Source organism: Aricia agestis, chromosome 4 (genome assembly GCF_905147365.1).
Source record: "Aricia agestis chromosome 4, ilAriAges1.1, whole genome shotgun sequence".
NCBI classification, from domain to species: domain Eukaryota; kingdom Metazoa; phylum Arthropoda; class Insecta; order Lepidoptera; family Lycaenidae; genus Aricia; species Aricia agestis.
Genome location: NC_056409.1, coordinates 17,308,819 through 17,321,010, shown reverse-complemented (window position 1 = coordinate 17,321,010; position 12,192 = coordinate 17,308,819). Strand labels below are relative to the sequence as shown.

The window sequence follows — 12,192 nt, the reverse complement described above, 5'->3', positions numbered from 1 at the left end:
GTGATGGGACACTGTTCTTAATGGGGTTCCGTAGATGTTTTATTTTAAAATATTATTGAAAATGATTGATACCTGGATAAATAAGAAATATTTTAAGTATGAAAAACACCGCCAAGAGGCAAATAACTTCAACATAGTATTTTTGTAATTTTAATTTTATAATTTAATAGATAGCAGTCCAATCTTCAAAATAACGCCAAATAATCACTTATAAGCCCGAAAAATTTCCAGTTTTAAACTATTATAGTATGCCAATGGGGAACCTCTCAAAAACGTACCTACACCTTTCTTTTATCACTGCGAGCGAAGCGAGCCCTAGTTTATCCCACAACCTGTAGATTTTATGGTACACTTTACGGAAAAACTATCATGCCTATTGATTTGTGCTATAACATAGTAATTTTTATTTATATGTAAATGTATTATCATCAGTTAGTCAAGGTTTTTTATATGAAGATGTGTCATCATCAGACATTGACATCAGTCAGCTGTCAGTCAAGTTGTGACGACGCGAGCCCTCACAAAGCTCAGCTAGCTATTCATTATTCAACTATAGGTAGGTACTCAATTAATTGAGGTATTGTGTTGACTGTTGAGTAACTTAACACAATGGCGAGAAATATTCCCTCTACTTCACAATTCACATAACATAGGGTGGTCCCCAACATGAAATACAAAATATGAAAATTATTGATCATTTTACATTTATAAAACCGATAATAATGTCCACATGAAATCATTATTTTCATCAATTAATTCTCAGCTGGACGGACGTCGCGTCGAACGAGCTAGCAAAAATATACGGTAAGGGTTTCTTGTAAGTAGGTACTACGGAACCCTAAAAATTGTAATCAATTTCTCGTACCGAAGGTATAATCATTGTGGTGTGTAGTTTTTCAGTGCGAATCTCAATAATAAGATAATGAATGTATTGGTTTATTTTTTATTAGTTAGTATAGCGTAAAATTTAACAAATTATTTCATCTATTCATTACAAAATATCGGGTTATGAAGTGCGTTTTACATCTTTGTAAATCTTGTTTTCGAAAAAGACTATTTTAATTTTGGCATTGTGCAAAGTGTTGTGTTGAGTTCGTTCACATTTAAAGCAGCAATATAAAAGGTCCTGATAATGAAATCTAGTAAGAGGAGACTCCAGGCGCTCGCTGAAGGTTCTGATGGCATACCCAACTACCTTAAGATGGAAGATTCGGAGACATCAATTCCTCCAGTATTTAGATCTAGACTTCACGAACTGTTCTCGCAAATTGAAAAAGAGTTCGACCTTCTGTACACTGAAAATTTAAATCGTAAGTGCTCCAAACTATATTTTTCTGACTTCTATGTTAATTTACGTATCCAAACTTATTTGGGATATGGAAGTGCAGCAGGGCTATCCCTACTGCATATCTATATGCCCCATAGATCCAGTAATTCATGCCTGGGATGATTGACTCTCTGGATACTGTAAACTTAACTATAAATTGTTTTATCTTGCATATTTTTTTAGTCCAAGAGAAGATTGATATATTGAGTGAAAAACTGGAGAGAGAAAGCTATGTTGGTGATAAACAAAATGTTGATTACATTGAATTCGAGACATCAGGAAAAAATTCTAAAGTTAAATGTAAGTATTTTAAAAGTGTGTAAAGTTTTAACATTATAGTAATAGTGTTTATTGCATATCCCAAAATTATTTAAAAATATGTTGTTTACAGTGTCTCAAAACAATTCACAGAAGGTTAAAACAAGTCATAAGCTAAAAGTTCAGACAAGTAAAATTGTCTCGAGTTTCAAAGCGCCGACATACAATTGTCAACTTGTTAGAGAGTTCACTGGCCACAAGGATGGCATCTGGGATGTGACGTCTGCTCGCCCGGGCCAGGCTCTCATTGGGACAGCATCTGCTGGTAAGTCATAGCCCACAATTTTGTATAATAATATATAATTATTAATTATTTGTATAATATAATGTGAAAGAGCTACAAGGCACTTTCCAAAAATATTATAAAATATTGCAATTACAGATGTTTGATGATGATGATGTTTTCATTGCAGTTATTGTTTCTAATTCATGTGAATAAATTGTAAATTATAAAATAATTATTTTAATTAAAATTAGTAAAATTTGTCATGTAAAAAAGGTATGAATTTAATGAGACCCACGAAAAAAAAAGCATTGTTCCATTTAAAATGTCTAAAAACCTGGCATGAAATCAATGAAAACAATTTAATTATTACATATTATCATAAAGTAGTTTTAAATGGCACAAGTCTGTTTAAATTTAACCAATTTTGTAAAAAAGCCTTTTGCAAATACTTAAATAAAATAAAATTTATAATAAATTATTCATAAAACTAGTTCTTACAGGTTTCAATGCCTGATAATTTCCCATGTTATTGTTTCATTGCTGTATCTTCGACCTTGATAAGTCTTCAATTAGAACCACTTACTACTTAAAGATGCATTGTCAAGGTTTTAGCCTACAATTCAATGTTCTGAAATAACAACTGATTTATGTGCGGCTCAGCTCAACTTAATAAACTGATCATCCTCTTTTCGTTCACCAATTAATTTGAAAATTTCAATCAATTTTAGAGAATACACTAAACATTAATATAGAAGTTTCAAGTTAGTGGATGTTGCACTAATGTGTACAAACAAAGGATATTTGTAACATTGCATTTCCTACTGGTGTGAAATCTATCAACTTGCAGTGTCACAACTCACAATATTATATAGACTCTAGACAGTACAACCTTGATACCTAACAAACAAATATACATACTTTGCAAAAACTATTATGCTTCCTTTGAACCCCGAATAAAAACAGAGGGATGTTATAAGATTGATGCGTCGGGCTGTCTACTCTGTCTGTCTGTTTGTGTCTCTGTGGCAATGTAACACCTAAGTATGTACTGGGTAGACTTATTTTGATCTATTTTTTGGCTACACGTATTTTTCAGCCTAAAAGACTTAAGACTATTTCACACATACTGACTAGACAAATATTAAATTTCACAATTTTACAATTTTAAGAAATCAGCTGCAGCCACTTAACTTCAATCCAGATTAGGTTTGTAGCATACTAAACAATACTGAATCAATCTATAAAAGTTTCTGAGATTGGTGTTACAACGTCTAACCAACTGAGTATAGAACTTCGCTTGGCTGGAAGATCTTCCTTGAAGCCACTATGTATACCCCACAGGTTAAAGATAACTTGTGATGATTATGTAGTAGTAAGATTTCCTTTCATTAAAAAATGTAAAATTAACTCCACTATTTCTCTACAGACCACACAGCGGCGGTATGGAGCGTGGAGTGGGGCAAGTGTCTCCTGCAGTACACAGGGCACGCGGGCTCCGTCAACTCCATCCGCTTTCACTCCACCCGGGACATCGCGCTCACTAGCAGCGGGGACAACACCGCTCATGTGTGGCAGGCAGCTGTGAACTGGGATTTGCCGGTATTTGAAGTTTTTATTATAAGGTGAAGCTTAAAGGAAGGGCCTTTCTTAGGTTATATTTATTCGACTGTATCTGAAAGAAAGGGTTTTTGGTAGTGTTTGTATGCTTTATGTTTGTTCGATTATAGTTACAAGTGAAATTTTGATGCCTCTTTTACAAAAAAAAGACAGATTGCACTCCAGGAGTGCCGGCAGAAGTGGAAACTTGATTATTAACGTTGTGCATTATTTTTTTAACCCATTTTTTATAAAATCGATTTTTTTAATTAAACGAAACCCTTACAGTCGATTAAGTTTTTAACCCATTTTTTATGAAAATTGATTTAAAAAAATCTTTTTTTTTAATTAACCGAAACCCTTACATTCGATTAAAAAATATCGACAATCGAAAAAAAACAATCGATTGTTCGATTAATCGATTTCGATGTTATAACACTACGCACCAACCGTCTTACGGTTTTTCGATCAGCACGAGAATCTAACGCGAGTTTCACAGTTTTTACCCATCCCACAAAAGTGCTCAACGCCGCTAAAGAAGTTTTCACTTCAAAAAATAGTTATATGTGGCACAAATATGTCGTCTTAACGAACAGGAACAAGAGTTATTAGCTTAGCAGGTTAAGTGTTACAGTAGAAAGTAGAAATAGTATCTAGTATTAGATTTCAAAGACAAATTGACATTGGTAATCTGTCACTTTTTCTAAGGTTCTTTACTCTTTAGTGATCATGCTTAGCGTCCAATAAGAGTCCACTTCAAATTATCACTATTAGAACATACAACATTTCAGCGCGGGCAATCCTCCGAGGAGGAGCTAGAGGGGGGCGGGGAGGAGAGCGAAGGGGGGGACAGGCCCGAGGTGCTCCGTACCCCGCTGACGGAGCTGGCCGGCCACAGTGGCGTCGTGGTCGCGGCGGACTGGCTCACCGGCGGCGACCACGTGATCACCGCCTCCTGGGACAGAACCGCTAGCCTGTACGACGTCGAGACCGGCGACTGCCTGCAGATATTGACAGGTTAGATATTGCAGTTGGGTGGTTTAACCCTGATACAGTTGGCTGGTACTTATCAGAGAAGTTAATTCATAGCAAATGGCGGGTCTACGTTATTTGGTCGCGTTATGTCAAACCCAGTCAACAGATCACGACTAACATTGAATTGAAATAGCCCGTGTAAAGTAGTAGACGTAGTGTGAGTTGCAGACGATGCACAGTAGCTTGCGCGAGTACTTGCGCAGGTACTTGCGCCAGCGTTCAAACGTAAAAAGATCACGCGAAGTAGCTTTGTATAGTGCCAATGCATAGTAGGCAACCATGGACAAGCGTATGGTTTTGAATAAACTTTTTAAGTGCCTAATTCAAGAGCTAAATGGAGTGATAGCAGAGGAACTGATGCAGGAAATACAGAATTTAGAAAAAGGAAAACTGTATAGTTTTGTCTGAATTCCATTTATTAATTTTTAATTCACAAACTTAAAACATTAAGACTCAATAAAACAACCAACTCCCCAACAATCTAGTGGTAGGTTTCTAAGGTATCTTTACCAAAACAACAAACAGACTGAACTGGCGCTAGTACTGGCGCTAGTACTGGTCAACGCATGTTCAAACGATGACCAGTGAAGTAGCGCGGGGGTGAAGTAGACGGAGCGGGGGCAAATGAGTCGCACTTGCGCGAGGACCAAAGCGAGTGCTACTAAGCCACTTGCACTCGCACTTTCACTAAGCAAAATGCGTTCACACGATGAAAATATATGCTTAGTATTAGTACTTGCGCAAGCTACTGCGCATCGTCTGCAACGGGCATTATGACCACCTGCATGGGCAGTTACTTATCTTTCATGGACTTTGAGTTATCAAATTAGTTTTAGTTTTCCGTTGGCCTCATAAAACTCTCCGTCTAACCTACTTGGTCTAGAGTAGAATTAGAATTGTCATTTATTGCTGTTATTTAGCAATATAAAAATAATTACTTTGCAATTTACACTGTTTACGGACAATTTAAAATGTAATCTTATTATTATTATTTGTGTTAACATTGTCCTTGAATTGTAAAGAGGTAAAACCTGTTTTAAAGTCCATAGGAAGTATAAATAACGCTAGTAAAACCATTGACTGCATGTTATGAGTTGACAAAAAACAAATTGCGTAATAAGTAGTTATGTTGTATTATGTTAGGCCGTGTTCACCACAAAACGTAATGTCAACCGAATATAAACAAACTTACTAGCTTAATAGCAAAGTAATAACATAATATTATCGGTTAGGTGTAAACTAAAATTAAAACATAATATTATATAACAGTGAATGCAGCTTTAGCTTATGTAATGAAGCAATTTTTTAATATATTGCTCAACATTAAAAATAAAATTAGTTGCATAATTGCCTAATAAGTCATTACTTTAGATATCAGATTTTTATAAATATAACTAGATGTCCCGCGCGGCTTCGCCCGCGTAAATTAGAAATTTTACAGAATCCGTAGGTACATTTTCCCATAAAAAATATTTCCCCCGTTTTTCCCACATTTTCCTGAGTTTCTTCTGTCGTATTAGTCTTAGAGTAATAATATAATATAACCTTCTCGATAAATGATGAGTCTTACTCGATAAATGATCTATCTAACACTGAGATAAGTTTTTAAATCGGACCTGTAGTTTCTGAGATTGACGCGTTCAAGCAAACATACTCTTCAGGTTTATAATATTAGGTAGATATAGATTTTTTTTAATTATCGCTTGACAAACTCGAGTCTCGATCTAAAAGACTATGAAATGGTATAATATGGTAGTGATGATGATGATGATGATGATGAAGAATGTAATTTGCATAGTAGCATATGCTTAACAACGCCGAAACTCCCAAACTTGTATCTATAAAGAATCAGGAATTCTCTCAGCACCTTCCGAACCACGGTATACCAGGTATATCTCGGTGCAAAATCTTACTTGTTGGTAGCATATGCTTAGAATACTTCTCACGAAACCGAAGTCACCATATGTTTCCCTATAAGTTTTGAGGAGTTCCCTCGATTACTTATGGATCCTTCATCAGATCACCACTTTTCTGAATATAATACCAAATTGGGATGATACCCTATAAACCAAAAGAAAAATTTTGAAAATCGGTTAACAAACGGCGGAGTAATCGTTGAATATAAGAAAACGAACATAACACCCCCCCCATTTTGAAAGTCGGTTAAAATTGTAGCCTATGTGTTATTTATTTAATATTTTAATCAGCACATGAATTGAATAACAAAATTTTTTTCAAATTAATCGTAGCACCATCTGTCAGGACAAACTAAAATTGAAATAGAATAATATTGAATGCGATGATAGCGCCGTCCGCCGGATCTAATGTAAAACATTCCAAAATCAACAACTCCTTATAAATAAGAAATTAATTGAAAAAACATTTTCCAGTAGACCAAACTGTAAATCTAAACCATTCTCGAATCTCCACGAACACACACAAAAAATTTCATCAAAATTGGTCCAGTCGTTTAGGAGGAGTTCAGTCACATACACACGCACACAAGAAATATATATGTTAAGATTTGTGATCATGTCCTAAATGAAGAATATTAATGTTATATGAAGGTCAATAATCTTTACAGCTTAAGTGTTTTTCGAGGCGTATTCGTCTAAAATCTGAATATCAAACGCTTTTCCATCGATGAAATTGATTTATAGGCAGATGGCGCCTGGCGGACCTACGTCATTTGGTCTGGTTATGTCAATTCAATGTTAGTCTTGATCTATCGGCTAGGTTTATCGTAATGCGGTTCGCCATCAGCCTATGAATCAACTCTTTTAATTCTTCAAGCCCCATAAGAGCACCGGTGATCGCGAGAACAATAGAATACAATAGCATTTCCTGGAAACTGTGATCGAAGTATTAATAGTTCTCGTATAAAAATGACATGTGTAATTTTAAGAATAAAAAAATATTCATAATATTATTATAGGTTTTTTTTTAAATAAGGTCACGATCACGAGCTGACGCACGCATCGGCGCACCCCAACTCGCGGCTAGTGGTGACGGCGTCCCGGGACACCACCTTCCGCCTGTGGGACTTCCGCGAGCCCATACACTCCGTCTCCGTCTTCCAGGGCCATACAGAGTGAGTACGAGATAGTCTAGCTTTGCATGCGTGCGTGCAAGTGAGTACGATATAGTCTATTTCTGCGACACATGTGTGCAGTGTGCGTGCGAATGAGTACGAGATAGTATAGCCTGTGGTGTGGCCTTGCGACGGATGTGTGCAGGCATGTGAGTACGAAATAGTCTAGCTTTGTATGTGTGCGTGCAAATGGTGCAGAAACAAAGTAGTCTCTAGCTTTGGCTATACCTCGTCGCCAGTAGAAGGTTTAAGCCGTGATTTGGCCTTCATTTTCAAGATCATCATTATAATAAGGGGAAATTCGTTTATAAAAAAAATTATAACCATAACCCGACTGCGTAAAAACATTTTTTTTTAAACAAATAATAATTAAAGCCTAGGTAACCTAGTCACATTGCCAATTCACAGTTGACATCTCACTTGTTACAATCAGACCAGTAGTGGAGTCCCTACGAAGTACGAGGACACCAACATACATACAATATACATACATAGACTGCCAAAATCATTACCGATCGTCTTACCGCTTTGACGTAGCTGGGTAAAAGATTCTCGGGATCCATGTTATTATGTACCCTTTATGGAAGAGTCGTGAAGAACTAGTAAAGTAACTCTAAACTGTGAACTCTAAACAGAGAAGAATTAAAATCGTGAATAAGCACACAAGTTCCATTATTCTTCGTAATTTTATGAGTTTACAAACTCCTCAGAATGTGTCGGTACTCGGTGGTGTATAAACAGTGTTGTGTTGTGTTTACAGGAGCGTGACGTCAGCCGTGTTCACGAGAGAGGACAAGGTCGTGTCCGGCTCCGATGACAGATCTGTCAAGGTACTGTCGTTATATAAGTTTCTGGAGATATGGAAATTAATATCAATAGATATATTTAATATTACATAATATGATTTTTTCAATAGATTGCTAGAGTCCGCGTGGCCTTGTTAAAGCCGTTTTACTAAATTTTTTTTCTCCCACTCTAGTTAGTCTAGATAGTTAATAAGTTAGATAGTTAGAATGTAAAATTTCTAATGACTTCTAATCCAGTCATATCTCAGTTGCAAAAAAATATAAGTAGAGTAGAGAAGAGAATAGTATAACTAGTGTAAGAATAATTTCCTTTATAGTCTAGAGTTGTTTGCACACCGCCGCTGCGAACCACGATAAAGCGATGCAGCAAAACGCCAATGTTTAACGACAATTCGTATCAATCCACAGGAAGAATTTGTAACTTGCGACCGCAGTTTCAAATATTGTACTAATTTTCCGTCTGTCACATTGACGTCGCAACCTTTTCTCTACCTTTAAACCGCTTTTTATTGGTTTGCAGCGCAGCCGCGCAAAAAGCGTTTTATTTTAAAGCCATTGCTAATAATTCATATTTAAAAAAAACTTCCAGGTGTGGGACGTACGCAACATGCGGTCCGCGCTCGCCACCATCCGCTCGGACTCGTCCGTGAACCGCGTGGGCGTGAGCGCGGGCGGGCTCATAGCGATCCCGCACGACAACCGCCAGGTGCGCCTGTTCGACCTGCACGGACAGCGCCTGGCCCGCCTGCCCAGACCCTCCAGACAGGTGATTATAGCAGGGCCGAATTTATATTTTTATGAGTATAGGCCAGTCTAATTTTGCCGCCCCTATGTATGAACTCTGCCGCCATCCTAGGACGCTGCCGCCCCCTTAGAACGCCGCTATATAGGACGCTGCCACCAATAGGCTATGGCCCATGGCTTACACTGACTATACATAAATCCAGAGCTGGATTATATTTTATAGTCTAGATTTATTAATATTATATGCTACGGAAACAAACAGCAGTCATAAACTTTCTGAAAAAAGTAGCAACTGTGAAAGTCTCACTAGTCCCTCATAATCGACGACCTCTGTGGCACAGTTGGTGGGCTGTTGGTAGCTCAAACCGGGGTCGCGGGTTCGAGTCCCGCCGACGGAACAAAAAGTTTTAAAAGTTCCTGGGTCATGGATGTGTATTAAATATGGGTATAAATTTATGTGTATCATCTATATATTAGTACGTGAACCGAAAACTTTGTATCCCTTTTGACGAAAAATGGAGAAACGTAGGTGAATGAAATTTTGCACAGTTATAATATGGTGAAGGAGTGCATCGAGCTAATATTATTGTTAAATTATGCTTTTATCATACATTTATTTTAACAAATAAAACATTACACACACTACAACACACACACCAGGAAAAATAACAGATTTTTGAGTGACAAGCCTATACATACGAATTATACTCTTTTATTTATGGTTGAAGTCTGTTGACAACAAGGTGACAAATTGAAAATGGATTATAGCTTTTTTTATTGAATCTTAGATACTATTAGACAATGCTTACACGGCCAGCCTGAGATCAGCTGAGTCCCAGAGACAAGAGTTGAAAAAATATGATAAAGTTAACATTTTTTTACAAAATATAGGTAGTAGTCCTAATCCTACAGTAGTTGTTGAAACTAAGGTCGAATTTCGACCATTGGGCGATCTCTAGTATAATAAAAATCTTGAATGTATGTAAAGTACAAAAGTATTAAATATATTTCCGTTGTCTGGTACCCGTAACACAAGTCCTTCAGGTACTTACCACGGGGCCAGACTGACGTGGTGTGAAGCGTCCATAGATATTATTATTATTATTAATAGTCCCCGGATTGCAACAATGAAACAAATATAATTCATTAAACTGGCCTGACGAGTGTTAGTTTTCCTGCCATAAAAATTCAAAAGTATCTTTTTTTTTCCCCGTGATCCAATCAAAGAGTATAATTATATTGAAGCAAATAATGATGAATATGGCATAATATTATGAAAAAAATTGTTATGGCAGGGTCACCGTCGGATGGTGACATCGGTGGCGTGGGCGGACGACATGTCGTCCAGCATCAACTTCTACAGCTGCGGCTTCGACAGGCGCATACTCGGCTGGTCCATACAGCCCTCCAAGGACAACTGAATCTCCCGCCGCGTCGCCCACTCCATACTAACTTTATGACACTACAGTGAAATTATCCTATGACCCTGCTCGAGCGGACGGCACGTGTAAGTTTCTGATTTTTACGGATGATTGTTCCCAAATCTCGAGTAACGAGTTTAGTGTGGTTTTACAGTGAGAGCCCTTTTACTGACATGCGTGTTATCGGCCGCACGCGGATCTGGTCCGCATGCAAGTTACCCGCTCCTATCATTTCATAGATGTTTTTCCTGACATGCAGGCAGCACACGCGCGTTCAGGAGCATATTGTCATCCGCATGTGGGCGATATTAACATGCGTGACAGGAAAAGGGCCTTGAATCTTGATGTTTACTGCCCGCGCTGATGGTAAGCGCGGCCCGTAGAACTATATAACGAACTATCTAAGGGGGATATTAGATTATCATATATATTGGATCCGAGATCATTGAGTCAATGATATTGGATAATGTAATATAGACATATGATTCATTTCTTCCTTGATCATAGATTTTTGATATTTGCTGAGAGATTGGATCCAATACGGTCATAGAAATAGGTGTTGCTAGTTATTTAATATAAAAAAGAGTTTTTAATTTCTTGTTCGTTAATATGTTTCAAATAATGTAATGTAATTATTTTTCTAATTATGTACTTGGATAATCTTGCTGAAATAACAAAAAACAAGCCATATTAAAAATGACGATGTCTTTTGACAAATCGAATTCTCTGAGATCTAGTAACCCTGACGTCAATACCTGTCAGCGTTAGAGCTCTTCATTGGCTATTGAAACCACATATGACGTAAAATAGGATCAATGAAATATGATAATGTAATATGCAGATATGATCAAATGATCATATATATTGGATCCTATATATGATCATAGAAATGATCATATATAAATGATAATGTAATACCGCCCCTAACGCCCATTTAATCTATGTTTCAATCCAAGCTAAGTCCTAGCCAGTTTATTGCTTCTTTATAGAATCACCTATCATTCTATAAAGAAAACGTGTTGGCTAGAGGCTCTGCGCCACAACGCGTTGGCGTAAGGGTCACTGTAAAACCACACTTATGAGATGTAATGGTGTTTAATCATATTTATGCGGGTTAGAAGAGTTAATGTTTTTCTGTGTCTGCAATTATTAACATTTATACTTACAATCGAAGAAATCGATTCATATTAATAATTGGCAAAATGGCGGACCTACGTCATTCCGTTGATTCAGTGAGTCTAGATCTGTCGGTTAAGGTACAATTCCGTGCATCGCGACAGACTGTCGTCGGTCGCGGGACTCGGAAGCGGTGCCATACATTTTCATACACTGTCTATTGTCGCGAGCGGCCGACGACAGTCGTAGGCAGCGCGCGGCCGAAATCGATCGCGGTGCACGGAATTGTACCTTTAGGTTTAACATAACGTAACCAAATTACGTAGGTCCGCCGTCTGCCTAATGAATCAACTTCTTTGATACTACCCACCACTGTTAAAATAACAACACAGTTATTGTGATTTTTTTGCCGCGTCTATGGTATTTGAAAAACATTATAATTATTTCAAATGTAACATTCCTAATGCTATATTTTTCTTAAATTGTGATCAAAAATGCTGACAGTTAAAATT

The 12,192-nt window shown here is 37.2% G+C and overlaps 1 protein-coding gene across 1 annotated transcript; it reads left to right on the top strand.

Moving 5' to 3' along the window:
• The first annotated feature begins 889 nt into the window (after window positions 1-889).
• Window positions 890-11,002, top strand: LOC121726568 (WD repeat-containing protein 37). The gene is made up of 9 exons (XM_042113976.1): window positions 890-1,310; window positions 1,511-1,627; window positions 1,719-1,910; window positions 3,298-3,470; window positions 4,259-4,484; window positions 7,455-7,593; window positions 8,354-8,423; window positions 8,989-9,165; window positions 10,439-11,002. The coding sequence occupies exons 1-9, from the start codon at window positions 1,133-1,135 to the stop codon at window positions 10,562-10,564; spliced, it is 1,398 nt and encodes a 465-aa protein (XP_041969910.1). The 5' UTR covers window positions 890-1,132; the 3' UTR covers window positions 10,565-11,002.
• Window positions 11,003-12,192: the final 1,190 nt, after the last annotated feature.

Bases quoted from the DNA above. Each gene is read 5' to 3' on its own strand.
- LOC121726568 (XM_042113976.1), top strand. From the start codon at position 1,133: ATGAAATCTAGTAAGAGGAGACTCCAGGCGCTCGCTGAAGGTTCTGAT. The intron at 7,594-8,353 runs GTGAGTACGAGA...TTGTGTTTACAG, and splicing joins GTCTTCCAGGGCCATACAGA to GAGCGTGACGTCAGCCGTGT. The intron at 9,166-10,438 runs GTGATTATAGCA...TTGTTATGGCAG, and splicing joins TGCCCAGACCCTCCAGACAG to GGTCACCGTCGGATGGTGAC.